The sequence below is a fragment of the Centruroides sculpturatus genome, unplaced genomic scaffold (genome assembly GCF_000671375.1).
Source record: "Centruroides sculpturatus isolate CEXI.00-Female unplaced genomic scaffold, Cexi_2.0 scaffold795, whole genome shotgun sequence".
NCBI lineage: Eukaryota > Metazoa > Arthropoda > Arachnida > Scorpiones > Buthidae > Centruroides > Centruroides sculpturatus.
Window position 1 is genome coordinate 221456 of NW_019385121.1, and position 18970 is coordinate 240425.

The 18970-nt window shown below is 30.9% G+C and overlaps 1 protein-coding gene across 1 annotated transcript in view; it reads right to left on the minus strand.

The window, feature by feature from the left end:
- Positions 1 to 18970, minus strand: part of LOC111635051 (DNA (cytosine-5)-methyltransferase 3A-like) — a 151585-nt gene that overhangs the window by 41303 nt on the left and 91312 nt on the right. Inside the window, exons 13-14 of the mRNA XM_023379901.1 lie at positions 17858 to 18009; positions 322 to 407 (exon numbers count right to left, since the gene is read on the minus strand). Of these exons, the coding sequence (XP_023235669.1) occupies positions 322 to 407; positions 17858 to 18009 (238 nt within the window). The remainder of the gene's footprint in view (positions 1 to 321; positions 408 to 17857; positions 18010 to 18970) is intronic.

An 18970-nucleotide genomic window follows, 5' to 3' on the forward strand; every position in this document is an offset into this window, starting at 1 on the left:
TCCCTCTTCAGTATATCAATCTGCTGCTGTAGCTAAGCAACAAAACTATATATAAAATTGAATAAAATAAAAAAGAATATAAACTTTGAAAATCCAAACATCACATCATGATGTCATATAATGTGTTCTGCATTTTTATAATTTCAAATACATTATAACAGTTTAACCATATCTTATAATTCTGATATATGTTCTACTTTGTAACAAACACAGAACATTTTCCTTTGTGCATGTATGGGCTCCACTGTTATTCTGGGAAAGACTATAGAAGTTTGAATTCTATGAAATTTAATGATAAAAAAATTACTGAAATTTACATACGTATACATTCCTGGAAGATTTCCCCAGAAATAGCGAGCCCGTTTTTGTGCAGTGAAATATTTTGAATCTATTAATGCTGGCTCACACTAGAGGAAGAAAAAAAGAAAAAAGTTTTTATTACTTCTTTTATAAAGTAAACCATTGTTAGCTTGTCAAAACAACAAAAACTTTTTGTATTATATTAAAGTTATTAGTCGTTTTGGCTTTGATATTTTTCGATAAAAAATATCAAATTAAAGAAAAGTAATGATCACCATAATTTCTAAATGAACCATACAGGATATTCTGAGATGATAAAAATTGATAGCAAATTTAGGTATTACATGAAGAAATAAATAAATTTAACAATTATGAAAAACATTTATATTAACAAATTAATGATTCAGAGAGAATGATTAAACTATAGCATTTTTTATTATCAATAACTCTGCATTTTGCCCTTACATTAATACTATAGTAGTCACCAATGAACTTAGACCAGACCACAATTAACATGCCATCCAACAGATAGGTTTAAAAAAAAGTAGCTTTGATTCATTGCATGAATGTTTTACATAATTTAAAACAAATATACTATAATTAATCTTTATTTTTGCTAAATATCAACTTGATATCTTACAAGTTTAACAAAATTGAGCCAGTCAAACTTGAGTCACAGGCATCAAAAAAAACAGACTGCTCATACACCTCCAAACCATGACATTGGCAGGAAATTACACTGAGCAGTTTAACAATGCTAGATCATTAGCTTCATTGGCAGATTGAATGACACATTTGCTTTTGTCTGTTGCTGATAATTTAAATTTTGATTCATCAGACCACAGAATTTCATGCCATTTTTGTTGAGACAAGGAAAGATGTTCTTTGGCCCACTGTACCTGTTTCTTCTTTTGATGTGCTGTGAGGAAAGGTTTTTCACGTGCTGCATAGAACCAAAAATGCATGGTGGTATGTTGGTAATTTCGTAGTTATGTTCTTAATTCTCACAACAGTATGATGAATGATTGTCCAGAAATGCATTTCTTGCAGTCTCCTGTATGTTGTCAAAACAGATACATTCTTTCCAGTTGTATTGTTCTATATTGGAGTTACATCCAATGCTGTAGCACAGCAGTTATTTTTTCCGATTTTTTTCAAACGTGGCTTGGTTAGTGTAATGAACAATAATCTGGGACACCTTTGTCTTGCTTAGCATTAGCTTTTTACTAATAGCTTTCTCAAACATGCCATAACTGTGTTTAGTAATGATAGCATCCCTTAAATCTTCTGAAACAGCTTTTCCTCTGACCATTATAGGCAAAATGCAAAGGTTTGTAAATAAAACTAAAGAAGCACCTTATATCATTCACAGGATCACTGCAGGCTAAAATGAGACCAAAAGAATCTAAAGTGAGGCTAAAATAATCAGGTGTTTCAGAAATACTGCAATTGTAACATTATTTAAATGCAATTTATTGGTTGGTCTATATTCATTGATGGGGTGACACAGCAGTCTATGTTTTTTGATGCCTGTGGCTCAAGTTTGACTGGCTCAATTTTGTTAAACTTGCAAGATATCAAGTTGATATTTAGCAAAAATAAAGATTAATTACTGTATATTTGTTTTTAAATTATATAAAACATTCATGCAATGAATCAAAGCTACTTTTTGTTAAACCTATCTATTGGATGGCATGTTAATTGTGGTCTGGTCTAAGTTCAGTGGTGACTATTGTATTTAATACATTCATTTTTACATAAATAAAACAGTTGTAAATGATATATTAGGATTTACCATACACCAACAACCAAATACTGTAAGGTCTCGTTTTATGCGGTGGATACATTCTACAGAAAAGCGCATATAAAAAATTTGCATAAAAAAAGACTTTACTTGCCTTGAAAAAGTAGGGATACGTTCCGTAATTTTCTAAAATCGCATAAAACCAAAACAACGAGTTAAAATTAACTTAAAACCGCATAAAAAAGTTTGCAGAAATTAAAAGACTGCTTAATAAATTACTTCAAATGTCTGAAAGAAATTCATATAAAAGCTTAAAATAAACTTGTATTCAAACTTAATTCAGTTTATTTTATTGAAAAGTAATACAAGGGGAATTCCCGAATTGCAAAAGCTCACTCTAAAAACAAATCACTGACATCTGGATGTGAAGAGTTTAATTAATTAAAAACACGGTTCTTAAGGCCATTTTTGAAAAATTTTTTTTTGAATTTTTGGAATGTTTTTTAAGTCTCCAAATTTTTTAAAAATATTTAAAAATATACGTCCAGCTAGTGTTCACCCTACTTTAAACCCTTGTCCTCCCACGACGTCTATGAGAATGCCCCGGGAAATCCAACTCCAGATATGTTCAAGGTCATCCAGATGTGTAAACAATGACTCATGGGTGTTAAATTTCACAGAAGGGCGAGACAAAGGAAGTTAAACTTTGAAGCTTTTTCTTCAAAATTAATGCATTTCTTTTGTTTTTTTCAGTTTTAAGTATTTTTTATGTTTAATTACATTTATATCAAAAATTGCTAGGAACTAAAGCGATTAAGGTATCTCTAGTTGTCCTTTACATCCATAAACGTTATATGTCAGTGGAACAAATGGAGTGAGCTTTTAGCGTTCCACGATTTTTCGAGACTATCTATACGCGGGCTTCCTAAACAAGCCTATATGTATGTTTGTCAAAGAAATTTTTGGATGAAATACAAACCGCACAACTTCAAAATCGCATAAAAATAATCTGCATAAAAAGAGACCTTACAGTATTTAAACATTTATTAAACTTTGGTTATCATAAAAACTCTATAATTTAAAAATTACAAATATATAAATTAACTAAAATGCATTTTGGAACTTGAGTTCCCTCTTCAGTTAGAACAGCGCTGTCCAACTTATCATAGCCCGCGGGCCATATTTTCTTCACCAAACATTTCGGGGGCCAAGAAGGTTGATAAACCACATGACATTTGCATAGTGGTACGGTTCAGTAAGCACTAATTGGTCAGCGAATCCGATGTTGACGCTATAAAAAGGCGACAGTTCGATATCCACACCGGATATACGTCACTCTCGTCTAAGTTCGACTTGGAAATTTTTTTGTTCAATAATAAATGTGAATTCTTCTTCGTGGAAAAAATAAGACATTCCCTGAAAATAAGACCTAGCTGCATTTTTCAGAGCAAAAATTAATATAATACACTGTCTTATTTTCGGGGAAACACGGTAGTAAAATAATTTTAATATTAATAATAATAATTTAGTAACATAAATTTATTCATAGTAAAATGTACTCACGGGCCGTAAAAATTATTTGGGGGGCCATATACGGCCCGCGGGCCGCCAGTTGGACAGCGCTGAGTTAGAATATTTTTACACATAAAACTAATCAACTTTTAAAAACTACAGCTATACATAGGTTGCTTGGAAAATTTTGTCCTCCAGGTTTATTTTTTAGTCTTTCAACATACTCTCCACCATACTTAATGCATCTTGCCATATGCTGAACCAGTTATCAAATTAGGCCTTCTGCTTTTCTTCCAGGAGATCAGCACACTCTTGATTCCCCACTGCCAGAAGCATCATCGCTGGAAAATCGCCTTCCTTTGAGACATTTTTTGACTTCTGGAAATAAGCCAAAGTCACAGGGAACAAGATCTGGATGTATGGAGGGTGATCCAAAACAGTTAGTCCAGACTTTACCAAATAGGTGACTGTATCCTTTGACCTGTGCACTGGAGCGTCATCATGGTGTACGAACCATGTGTCAAGCTGGGATCTTAGTCGGATGTTCCTCATGGTTTTTAGCAAACATTTTTGGGTATAACAAAAAATAGTGACTGTATGCTGTTTTTCTATTATGACTCTCTCCATAATACTGCATTTTCCAAAGAATGAAGCAATCATTCATTTCTTTGTCAAATGTGATTTTCAGACCTCTACTGTTGCTTCATTTTCAAAGAGCCAAACTTTGCTCTGAGATTTTGTTGGCATGTCTTAATAATAAAGCCAGGCCTCATCACCTGTTATAATGCAGCTAACATTCTTGAGTGTCCAAGACTCAAACCATTTAATAATTTTTCCCATCATTCTACTCTGTTGTGCTTCTGCTCCTCTGTCAGTGAATGGGATACCCAAAGTGAACAAACCTTTCTTAATCCAAAGTGCTTGTGCAGAATGTCATGAATAGATGAGGCACTAATATTCAATAGTTCCTGAAACTGCCGATAGGTGATTTGCCTGTCTTTGCTAAGAAGTTTCTTTACAGCAGCTATATTTTCTGACATCACTGCTTCTGCTGGCCTACCTGAGAGTGAGTCATCCTCCATACTAAAATTACTGCTTTTAAACTTTTTATTTTGTTATGGTCTTCAAGGAAGGACAATGTTTCCCTAAAACAAGAGACATTTCTGAAAAGCATTCATCTTTACTGAGATTATGTAAAATGTTGTAATGGATAATCATCTCATATTCGGTTTTTGTCTACACCATAAATTTCTTATATTTTTGCCCTGCAAGCTGGAAAAGTACTGGAAACAGGAAGTTGAATTGGAATTTACTCCACCCATTTTTCATGCTCCTTTGATTGGTGAAAGACTCATTTTGGTATAACCAATAGAAAACGTGTAGGACAAAACTTTCTGAGTGACTTATGTATATTGATAAAGTAAACTTAATCCAATTTGTATTACATTATAAAAAAATTAAAAAGATTAAAAATTAAAAAAATTTTAGCATTGAGAAATGATGCAAATTAAGTTAGTTTCATAATTAGAGATGTTTACATTGTAAATAATGAAATGAATCTATACAAAATTTCAATATAATTAGAATAGTCAGAAATTAATGAATATAAAATATTCAGTGATTAATGACGAAAACATCTATTGATACTTTAGAAAGATAGAAGTGTAGTATTTAAATCATTTAATTATTAAAATTAAAGCATTAATAACAAAAAGTTTAAAAAAATGTATTTCTGTGTTACAGACAATTTTAAAAAATTATGATTAGGAAATATTTAGATTAAGCAAAATTACAGAATTTAGTAGCTTTGAGTTAATAATTGAAAACTTTCAGAAAAAATATTATTATAAATATTGCAAAATATAAGATTCAGAATACTTGAAGAATAATGTAGGGCACATTAAATTTATAGGTTATTTTTTATATTTATTTAACTTAATATAGTACCCAGAAGCTTCTTTTTCTATCTTGGTGACTGATTGTGTATGTTCACTTATGCGAATAACAATGGCTGTACACTAACTGTTTAGCAGGAAGAAGAAGGGAAGGGGAAGAGAGGAGAAGGAAAGAAACTTATGCAGGGTTCCAACTCAAATTTTTGTTTTAAATTTCATGACTTTTCCTGATCAACTTTGCATAAATTTCCTGACTCTCACATCCCTTACAGTATGTCACATTAACAAAATAAAACAGCATTTGACTTACTATNGATAGTAACATTATATAATATTGTAACATTCAGAAGTTTTTTTATACAATAGAATTCACATTAGTTTATTATTAACATAATTATTAATCAATAACAATATTTAGATGATCATAACATTATATTCAAACAACAATAGTCAATTTTTACAACAGTATTATAAGTTAACTCTGCTGATTTAATTTTCTAACATTTCTGTCACCTTGATGAAGTATTTATATAAATTGTAGAGATCTTTTTATTCAAATTATTTAGAATATTTCTGTGAGATCATAATAGCTCCTGGGTCTAAATAATAGTTAGATAATCATAACATTATATCCAAACAACAATAGTCAAGTTTTACAACAGTATCATAAGTTAACTCTGCTGATTTAATTTTCTAACATTTCTGTCACTTTGATGAAGTATTTATATAAATTGTAGATATCTTTTTTATTCAAATTATTTAGAATATTTCTATAATCTTGGTGAGTATTATTATGTAACATTCGCGAGACATTGAGAGAGTCACGTATATTTGAAAGTCTTTCATTTCTGAAGTAGGTGGTCAATTGAAGATTCTCCTGATTTACACCATGGGCAGTAATTATTTGATAAATTAATATGAATATTATTAATATACAGCGAGTATTTGTTTAGTCGTAATTGTGATATTAGACTTTTCACGTTCAAGTTGATTGTTTTTATCATATAAGGTTGTACAGATTCATTGTACAGATAGGATTTAAAAAATTTTTAAATACCATGGATGATAAGTATTATAATTTAAACTGATTTGATCAGCATTTATAGACTGAGAGATGGCTGAATCTATTAGCGTTGTATATCCAAATTTCCAATCCCGGATACTATCTTTGAATAACAATTCTGATACACCAAAAGAATTTAGTATTTTATTTAATTTAGTTTGCCAAAGATTCTAGTTTATACAAGTAGTCAAGTCCCCAGATTGAAGATGCGTAGTATATGATTGGATTAATAATTAAATTATAGAGCTTCATATGGGTAGTTAAGTTAGAAATTTTTAATTTAGAATATAAATATAACAGATTATCTATGGCAAGTTTTACCTTAATTGTTCAGTAGACTAATATTTAAAACCGAGGCTTTATTTCGTTATTATTTTTTATATACAGATGAAAATTTTNCATATAAGATTGTACAGATGGGATTTAATAAATTTTTAAGTATCATGGATAATAAGTATTATGATTTAAACTGGTTTGATCAGCATTTATAGACTGAGAGATGGCTGAATCTATTAGCATGGTATATCCAAATTTCCAATCCCAGATACTATCTTTGAATAACAATTCTGACAGACCAAAAGAATTTAGTACAGTAATACCTCGACTTACGCAAACCCAGAGTTGCACGATTTTCAAATCTTGTCGATTCGTCTTTTGTTTGAGCACCACGCAACTTTCGATTACTCACTTCCCCCACACTATTGTTCAGCTTACATGTTCAGATGTGTCGTGCGGAAACGACACATAGCTACAATTTATTTTGTGTTATATATTTCTGTGTTTGTTATATCTACGGATACTTGAGAGACTCTATGTGGTGATTACTTGTAACTGTGAACGAATCAAAAGACGAGATAAGATTAATGAGAACATTTATTAGCTTACATACATCCGACTTGGATTTTACACAAATTGCGAAATTATACCCCGGCTTTCGCGGTTGTCGCTCGGTCCCACCTATCACGTAAGTTCGGGGTATTACTGTATTTTATTTAATTTAGTTTGCCAAAGTTGTATTGATGTTGGTTTTTTGCTGCATTTAATTATTTCATTATGTAGAAAGCTGATATTACTGTCACTTTTAAATTTTAAATGATAATAGAATTTAATGATTCATTTTATAATGAATGGGAATGTGCAGATACGGTTGGTTTCGTGACGAATTGCATAGCCTGGAACAGTTCTAAATGAAATAGTCTGTGGAGGAAATAAATATGGAAAGATTCTAGTTTATACAAGTAGTCAAGTCCCCAGATTGGATATGCATAGTATATGATTGGATTAATAATTGAATTATAGAGCTTCATATGGATAGTTAAGTTGGAAATTTTTAATTTAGAATATAAATACAGTCGACCCCCCTATAACGTACGTTCCTATAACGACAATTCCTATAACGTAGCGAAAAAATTGTAGCAACATACGTATAAAGAAGCTCCTATAACGTCGTTTCGTGACAAGATTGATAGAGTCTGGACCAATAGTGGATGAGCAGCCGAACTACTTTCCTCCGACCCTGCGCCACGCTACGGAGCGGCTAAATTGAGTTTGCTATCGTCTGTTTAGTATTATATATAAATTATATATAAATTAGGTACTGTACATATAATTATATATTAATTATATATAAATTAGGTACTGTATATATAATTATATATTAACTTAATTTATTGTAACTTTATTATAATTATATATATGCTTTCTGCCGCCTGGCAACACGCTACGGAGATTTTAGGCTAGTAAGTTGAGTTTATTATCGTCTGTACAGTATGTAAATTAGGTACCGTAAGTCTAATACAGCACTAATTTTATACATTTCTTGTGAAAGAAACACTTCTTATTCAACGGCCATAAAAATTATTTATATTAATGATGTCTCCAAAGGTCAAGTTATTTTTCTGCGAAAAATTCGTTATTAGAAATCGCGGCCGCCGTTTCATGTGCTGTTCCGCAACGAAAACCAGCTTTAAGCAACGGCGTAGTCGAACGGTACACACTCGGTAAGTAATCCTATAATTTTTTGTTTATAGCATAGTTTATACGGATTACTCCCAAAAAATTATACGTGTTTTGGAAATGTTGAGTCGAATTAGTCTAGAATTGATTAATTTTATGGAAGAAAACCTTTCGAACAGCCTTAGTCCGTAAAGTTCCCACCTATCGGGCTGCGATTGGATCATGTATTTAATTGTTCCTATAACATAAAATTCGCTTAGCGTGGAACGTATCTAAGCGTTATAGGGGGGTCTACTGTATAGCAGATTATCTATGGCAATTATCAATTAGAGATTCAAACTATGTACAAAAAATTATTTAATTTTTGAGTCTATCAATTAATCCTTTTTTCATACACCATAGAAGTAGCCTTTACATTTTTAATGTTAAGGCGTCAGATATCTAAAATGAAAGGCTGACGTCTGATCGTTTTTAATTGTAAATTTTACTTATTGTTATTCGTTTTTATGAAGTGATTTCTTCAAACCAATGTAAAGGCTACTTCTATGGTGTATGAAAAAAGGATTAATTGATAGACTCAAAAATTAAATAATTTTTTGTACATAGTCTGAATCTCTAATTGATAATTAGAAGAAAAATATCCTGAGTTCATCATGAAATTATCTATGGCAAGTTTTACCTTGTTGTCTAAGTATGAGAGATGTGATTTAAATGTATGGTTCCAGTCAAATACAACACCCAAATAATTAATTTCATTTACTGTCTGCAGTGGATTATTATCTAGATATAGCACAGTTTCTTTTTTGGAGATTCTACTATTGTTATGGAATATAAGAACTTTAGTTTTGGCAGAGTTTATAGTTAAGTGAATTGATTTAAGATAAGAATTTTACTGATTAATTTTTCTTTGTATTGAAACTTTTGTTGGAGCAAAGACAGCAAAGTCATCCACAAATAACACATAGTGGAAAACTCTGTCACCACTCTCTATACTATCTGAATAATCTTGAAAGATTTGATCGATTTCAAGTAAATAGAAGTTGAATAAGTAAGGTGACAGGGGTCATCCTGAAGTATTCCTTGTGTTAATGTTAATGATGGAGAAACAGATTTTCCCTGTTTAATAGTTGCAATATAAGTTGAAAATAGCTTAAATATTGTAGTAGCAAATTGGTTTTCTGATCCTTTAGCTTTTAACTTATGCACTAATAGCAGAACATAAACAGAATTGAAGGCTTTTTGAATATCTATAAAAATTACATAAATCTTTCTTTGTTTTTTATTCACTTGAAGTTGTATTACGGATGATAACAGGAAAATAGCAGATTCTGTTACTTTATTTTTGAAAAAGGCATATTGAAATTTCACTTCAAGATCCATTATCTTGGTCCAGTACTGAAATTTTGTAGCTAGTAGTGATGTAAAACATTTTCTTAAAGTTGACATTAATGCAATCGGCCTGTAATTATTTGGAGAAAGTTTATCACCTTTTTTTGTATATCATTGTGAGCATTACTGATTTCCAGAAGTCTGGATAAGTGGTTGTTTTATACATAAAATTGAGGAGGTGTAACAACTTTACTCTTGCTTGAGTTGGTAGTGTTTTTAAGAATTTGGTTGGTATAAGGTCACTTCCTGGTATTGTGTCTTTGTGAGTTTTATTTATAATTTCATCTAATTCCTTTATTGTAAATTTATCGTTAAGATAATCATTATTTGAATTATAATTAAGCATTAAATTATAGATGCCTTGAGTAACAGAGAAACGCTGATAAAATTTTTTCCATTCCTCAAAATTTATTATTTCATTATCATCACATATATCTATTTTGAATCAAAATTTTTGTATTATTAACCAAAAAGTTTTGCTGTCTTTACTATTTTTTAGTAGCCTTGTTTCAAGTTGTGATAGATATTTTTTCTTTTTTGCTTTGATTAGATTATTATAAATTTGTTTGTATTTCCTGTAATTTATGAAGTTTAAATTATTTGAATTTTCACAGAATATTTTTAATTTTGTTTGCTTCATCTTTTTCTTCTTGTGAAAATCCTTGTCAAACCATGGTTTTTTAAATTTGTTTTGAATTAAATTTTTATCATTTTTAAATAGTATATATTCGTTCATTATCTGAATTATTTGGTTATATATTGTAATAGAGTTTATATTGATTATTTCTGAAATATTATTGAATCTGTTACCAATTTCGTTAGAATATTTCATCATTTTGTAGCAAATTCCAATATGATTATTGCTCTTGTTAGAGGTTAAATATTGTGAGGATAGTATAAATTTAGATATCGTTGGAAAATGATCCAATGCGTCATGTATAGTTGTGGCAAATTCTAAACAGCAATCCAAAAAATACTTGGAACATATTGTTAAGTCTATAGTGGATTTTCCATTATACTCAATACATGTAAATTCTGCTAGGTAATCAATTTTAAGTTGTCCATTTAAAATATACAAGCTATGTTCTTTTGTTAACTTTATTAGATTTATACCTAGTTTATTAGTAATATCATCTTTAGAATGTCTGATGTTTTGTACTTGGTGATTAGGACCGTTATAATATGAATCTGGCATTTCAGTGATACTTGCATTAAAATTTCCCAATAGAAGAATATATGGGGACAAATGTTGCCAAAGTTCAATTACTTTAAATATTTCATTAAGTTTTATCAGACTATTAGGCGGAATGTAAGCAGTCATTACTATTATTTGTTGATTTTCTTTATTACCAAATGTTGGGTTATTCATTGATAATAGAAGTAGGATATAATTTTCAGATCTTTGGATTTGTTGTATTTTGCAAAACTGTTTTTTTAATAGAATACATAGTCCACCGCTTGAATGATCTGGGCCAGAAAGTTTGTGTGCTGGAACCATTATTGTTGTGTAGTTATTGAAGATAGTTGTATTATAGAACAAATCAATTATAATCCAAGTTTCAGTTATACCTATTATATCTGGGTCATAATTTGAATGAAAAAACTTTAGAGTTGATAGTTTATTCTTTAAACCTAGACTATTCCAGTTTATGATTGTAGTTGGATGTATAGTTGTAGTAGCTTTTACCGGGTTAGATTTATTTTAAAGAATATATCACCTTGATAATTCTGATAAAAGAGAAACAGGTAAAAAAGTATCCACATTAACCAGTTGTTCTGTATTAATATTATAAGTTATTCTGTTTCGATCTACTATTAAAACATCATTGCATAATTTAACTGGATGACCCTGTTTTCTTAATTCATAATACATTGATAGTAAGTGTTTTCTTCTTTTTCGTGAGTCCTTAGTAAGGTCTGATGCAATCTGTATGTTTTCCCAGTTTTCCAATAGTTTCCTCTGTTTCTTTGATATAAAGACGTTAAAGATTTGGTCACTAACCTGTTTATTATTAAGAGATAATCTTATAACAGGATTAGATGATTTTGTTATTTGAACTATATCGAGAATATCCTCTTGAGATATATTATGTAGATTTAAAGTATGATTAATAAATTTAAGTATTTCTGATTTGGAGTTACTTTTTGATGTAGGATAATTATATAAAATGATATTATTATAGTTATTAACATTAATTAAATTATCCATTTTATACTGTATAGTTTGTAATTTTAAATTGTCAATTAGACTTTCCATTTTTTGAAACTGAACTTTATTTTCTCGTATAGTTCCGTGGATTAGATTCAAATCTTCTTTTATAGATTCCATTTGGGTGGATAGTTTATCATTCAAAGCATTAATCAATTCTGAAATTTTTTCCCATAAATCTGCTGTTAAAGTGTTACTCAAATTTATCGAAGTGAATGGATTGTAAATGGATTATCGTGCAGATGCGTTGCCAGTTACGCTATCCAGACCTCCAGTCCGATCTCCTCCTCCAGCACATATAAGCTAACTATATAACCATCGACGATTATTACAACGCCGGCTGGGGACACATCCAGTGCCCACGTCCTATAAGGCACTCAACCGGCCATCGCAAGCCCCGGCAAGGCATAATATATACAAACATCGCTAAACCCGATATATAATATAGCTAAACACCAACCATATGCCGAAAATCTATCGGGCTAGTTTAATATTAATATTGGTTGTATATATTACGCCTTGCCGGGGCTTGCGATGGCCGGTTGAGTGCCTTATAGGACGTGGGCACTGGATGTGTCAACAGCCGGCGTTGTAATAACCGTCGATGGTTATATAGTTAGTTTATATGTGCTGGAGGAGGAGATCAGAAATGGATTATATTAGACTAACCTGGGGAGTTTTGTAGGATTTGCGAATTTATTTCCATATGAGGATTGTTGATTTCTAGAGGTGATTCTTGTAGTTCTTTTTCAATTAACAAACTATAGTCTGTTATAAGTTTGAAATTTGATGTTTCTGGTTGATTCTTTTTGCTATCCTGTTTGGTTCGGTTGAGTGGAGGTCTTCCACGTTTAATTGGTGAACGGTGCATACTTATCAGTTCCTAATATTTCTTCAGAATAATGATTTCTAGTTAGTATTATCCACTTTTGATTAATTTAATTAGTTAATTTAGAGAAATACACTAGTTTCCCAGTTAATGTCAAGTGCAAGAACAAAGTGACCACCAGCGCACACAGCCAAGACACTATAATCACTGAATTATTAAAAAAAAACAAACATAAAATGTTTTATTAAATAAAAGTAATTTATTTTGTTATTAATCCACAACTGTAAAATTATATGGCTTTGGAAAAAAGAAGCCATTATTTATTTATTGTAATCAATTTTAAGTTGTCCATTTAAAATATACAAGCTATGTTCTTTTGTTAACTTTATTAGATTTATACCTAGTTTATTAGTAATATCATCTTTAGAATGTCTGATGTTTTGTACTTGGTGATTAGGACCGTTATAATATGAATCTGGCATTTCAGTGATACTTGCATTAAAATTTCCCAATAGAAGAATATATGGGGACAAATGTTGCCAAAGTTCAATTACTTTAAATATTTCATTAAGTTTTATCAGACTNTATTAATTATGCAGTATTATGAATTTGAGAGAAAAATCTGTAATATTCTTTTAATTACTGCTGTGCTAAAAATAAAAATAATAATAATAATTCATGGCATTGAGTTCAATTTTATTTCTTTTAATCAATGTATTACATTAAGTTTATAATTGTATATGCTATCATATGATAATGACACATACTTAAATTAAAGCATTCTTTTAGTCTAAAATACTTTTATATTAACTTATCAGTTTAATGTTGCATAGAAAATTGTATGGTAGGCTTAATTAACGATTTATATAATTTAGTTTAAATTTTCCAAACTACATAATAATAATTATTAATTGGTTCATAAATTATAGTTTTATTTTGTGTATGTTTTGGAGAAATTTTGGTCCTGAAAATATTCTGCACCCTTGCTCAGGTGAGATTTGCCGACCCGGACAGGTGAGTTTGTTAAACTTGTCAGGATGTACAAGGGGTTTAAGACTGTATGTGGGTAGTGGCATTGGGCACACTGACACAAGCATCTTTACAAATTAAACCCATTTATTTTATATAAGGTGGGCTTACACTTTATAAATCAATAAAATCACTTTATTGGAGTTTGTGGTGAAACCCGTTAATCTCAGAGATAGTTTGTAAGTATTGATGGCCCCGAGACTGTCTTGAGCAAGTCTGGTGGATGAAGGACAATGGCAAAGTGAACATAGGACAAAATCAGGAACTTTGGCAAAAAAAATGGCACACAAAACAAGGAGAGAGGAGTGCATGAGTCATTTTTGACAGTAAAAATGAAAGAAATCCACACTTTGTCCTTGGAATTCAGGATATTTAAAGAATTTCATCTCCAAATTTCTTTATCTGGTTGGTTCCGATTCCTCTCATTGTTTCCCCAATTGGTCTCCTCAATCAGATTGGATTACAAGAAAGGTTGATCTTCAGTATTCAACTCAAAACCATACTTCAACTCTAACTGGGAAATGTTGATGGAAATTCAAAACCTACACTCATATTTTTGATTGTTATGTTCTTTGTTCTGATATTTTGGAATGTGCAATATTTTCTTTTTGTTAAACTTCTTTGTTTCCTGACTCAGTTTAACTTTGATCATTTGTACACAAGCATCAGAGGCACAAAGTTCAAACTCTCTGTCGTGACACTGATTTATTACTTAACTTGTCTGATTCTCACTCAGGGCTCACATTGTGTATGTTTGCATCATCTTGTGCTGTGTTCATTTAATACTATTTTTTTTTTTTTAATTTTAAAATACATTTTTAGTGTAATTAATGACAGGTTTGGACTCAATCTGGAACCTCACACTTGTAAGTTGCAGGGGTGCAGGATATTTTCAGGACCAAAATTTCTTGTCTGCAGATAGCAGACAAGAAATGGCAGCCCTTGGTCAGCCATATTGTCAGCAAACAAAATCAACAAGACAGCCAAAGATTTATTGACTTTCCGTAATTTTTTCTGAACACTAGAAAAAATCCCTGACTTTCCAGATGGGTAGAAACCATGCTTATGCAATATATTTTATTTTTCTGTTTGTAGAAATTTTTTCATTTAGTTCTTTATATTTTAATGTTTTATAATTGAAATAAATCATTTGTCTGAAGATTTTCATAGATATTATTAAAAATATATTTCACCAACAAGAAGTAAATTAAAAAATTTACAATTTCATTAACATATAACTTATATAAATAAGGGATATTAAACATAACAAAAAGTTTTGTAAGTAAACTATAGATCATATAATAAAATAACTTACCTGTAAAAATCTTGTGATTATAGCTTTGTATTCCACTGGCATAGCTGCAACATTTTCGTAGAGCCAAAACAAATGCCGTCCCTTATTAGCCATTTGTACAGCTCTCAGTACACGAAAAAAGTCAAAAAACAGTTTTCCAGTTCCTGAAGGATCTGTTAGAAATTGTATTAAAAACTTTAATATAATATTTATTTTGATTTTAACTTATTACTAATAAAATGTTCATTTACCAATTTAAATAATTATAATACAAATTAAATAATATAAATAATTATAGAGGAACACATTGTTTTATTTAAAGGAAATAATATATATATATACAGTGGTGCCTCATACAATGTACTTAATCCGTTCCAGGTGCACGTCCGTTAAGTGAAACGTCCATTATACAAAATGCATTTTCCCATAGAAATACATGTTAAAACATATAATTCGTTCCTCAGCATAAAATAACCGTACTGTATCATAAAAAATGAAAATGGAGCAGATACCAATTATGCCGGGTAGTCAGATGTTGTGAAGAGGAGGTGGAGGAACACTTTATTCACACATTCATACAGATACAGACTTTTTTACACATTGCAGCAGGTCTCTTTTTATTGTTTTTTAATCTGAGTCAGAGTCAGGAGAGGCTACTGGGGCTTGCAGGGTCAACTTTTCTTGTTCCATCCTTTGTCTTTTGGCAGCTGGCTCCTTGAAAAGCATGTCCAAGGTGGTCTGTTTCTCTCTCTTCTTCAACACCTGTCGGAAATCACAGGCAAGGGTGTCATTGTAGAGATCATTAATCCTGTTGGCCTCAACTGTGTTTGGATAATGAGTGTTGGTAAACTCCTGAACCTCTTCCCATTTGACANCTATATTAATTATGCAGTATTATGAATTTGAGAGAAAAATCTGTAATATTCTTTTAATTACTGCTGTGCTAAAAATAAAAATAATAATAATAATTCATGGCATTGAGTTCAATTTTATTTCTTTTAATCAATGTATTACATTAAGTTTATAATTGTATATGCTATCATATGATAATGACACATACTTAAATTAAAGCATTCTTTTAGTCTAAAATACTTTTATATTAACTTATCAGTTTAATGTTGCATAGAAAATTGTATGGTAGGCTTAATTAACGATTTATATAATTTAGTTTAAATTTTCCAAACTACATAATAATAATTATTAATTGGTTCATAAATTATAGTTTTATTTTGTGTATGTTTTGGAGAAATTTTGGTCCTGAAAATATTCTGCACCCTTGCTCAGGTGAGATTTGCCGACCCGGACAGGTGAGTTTGTTAAACTTGTCAGGATGTACAAGGGGTTTAAGACTGTATGTGGGTAGTGGCATTGGGCACACTGACACAAGCATCTTTACAAATTAAACCCATTTATTTTATATAAGGTGGGCTTACACTTTATAAATCAATAAAATCACTTTATTGGAGTTTGTGGTGAAACCCGTTAATCTCAGAGATAGTTTGTAAGTATTGATGGCCCCGAGACTGTCTTGAGCAAGTCTGGTGGATGAAGGACAATGGCAAAGTGAACATAGGACAAAATCAGGAACTTTGGCAAAAAAAATGGCACACAAAACAAGGAGAGAGGAGTGCATGAGTCATTTTTGACAGTAAAAATGAAAAAAATCCACACTTTGTCCTTGGAATTCAGGATATTTAAAGAATTTCATCTCCAAATTTCTTTATCTGGTTGGTTCCGATTCCTCTCGTTGTTTCCCCAATTGGTCTCCTCAATCAGATTGGATTACAAGAAAGGTTGATCTTCAGTATTCAACTCAAAACCATACTTCAACTCTAACTGGGAAATGTTGATGGAAATTCAAAACCTACACTCATATTTTTGATTGTTATGTTCTTTGTTCTGATATTTTGGAATGTGCAATATTTTCTTTTTGTTAAACTTCTTTGTTTCCTGACTCAGTTTAACTTTGATCATTTGTACACAAGCATCAGAGGCACAAAGTTCAAACTCTCTGTCGTGACACTGATTTATTACTTAACTTGTCTGATTCTCACTCAGGGCTCACATTGTGTATGTTTGCATCATCTTGTGCTGTGTTCATTTAATACTATTTTTTTTTTTTTAATTTTAAAATACATTTTTAGTGTAATTAATGACAGGTTTGGACTCAATCTGGAACCTCACACTTGTAAGTTGCAGGGGTGCAGGATATTTTCAGGACCAAAATTTCTTGTCTGCAGATAGCAGACAAGAAATGGCAGCCCTTGGTCAGCCATATTGTCAGCAAACAAAATCAACAAGACAGCCAAAGATTTATTGACTTTCCGTAATTTTTTCTGAACACTAGAAAAAATCCCTGACTTTCCAGATGGGTAGAAACCATGCTTATGCAATATATTTTATTTTTCTGTTTGTAGAAATTTTTTCATTTAGTTCTTTATATTTTAATGTTTTATAATTGAAATAAATCATTTGTCTGAAGATTTTCATAGATATTATTAAAAATATATTTCACCAACAAGAAGTAAATTAAAAAATTTACAATTTCATTAACATATAACTTATATTAATAAGGGATATTAAACATAACAAAAAGTTTTGTAAGTAAACTATAGATCATATAATAAAATAACTTACCTGTAAAAATCTTGTGATTATAGCTTTGTATTCCACTGGCATAGCTGCAACATTTTCGTAGAGCCAAAACAAATGCCGTCCCTTATTAGCCATTTGTACAGCTCTCAGTACACGAAAAAAGTCAAAAAACAGTTTTCCAGTTCCTGAAGGATCTGTTAGAAATTGTATTAAAAACTTTAATATAATATTTATTTTGATTTTAACTTATTACTAATAAAATGTTCATTTACCAATTTAAATAATTATAATACAAATTAAATAATATAAATAATTATAGAGGAACACATTGTTTTATTTAAAGGAAATAATATATATATATACAGTGGTGCCTCATACAATGTACTTAATCCGTTCCAGGTGCACGTCCGTTAAGTGAAACGTCCATTATACAAAATGCATTTTCCCATAGAAATACATGTTAAAACATATAATTCGTTCCTCAGCATAAAATAACCGTACTGTATCATAAAAAATGAAAATGGAGCAGATACCAATTATGCCGGGTAGTCAGATGTTGTGAAGACGAGGTGGAGGAACACTTTATTCACACATTCATACAGATACAGACTTTTTTACACATTGCAGCAGGTCTCTTTTTATTGTTTTTTAATCTGAGTCAGAGTCAGGAGAGGCTACTGGGGCTTGCAGGGTCAACTTTTCTTGTTCCATCCTTTGTCTTTTGGCAGCTGGCTCCTTGAAAAGCATGTCCAAGGTGGTCTGTTTCTCTCTCTTCTTCAACACCTGTCGGAAATCACAGGCAAGGGTGTCATTGTAGAGATCATTAATCCTGTTGGCCTCAACTGTGTTTGGATAATGAGTGTTGGTAAACTCCTGAACCTCTTCCCATTTGACAAGGAAGTTTTTGTCAACTTTCACTCCTTCTGATGATTTCTTGCTTTGTTTCAATTGAAATCACCTTTCTGTTTTTTAGAAGCCATGATTTGCACAACACTTGAATAAATGTAAATACCCTGCACTGAGGTGAGGTACTGTACGTAATAAGGGAGCAAGCCGAATCTCAACAGGAGCTCTGTACTTCAGATATACTAATAATATATTGTAATGATACTAATATATTATAAAAATAGCAGATTGTCATTGGCAATGGCAAAA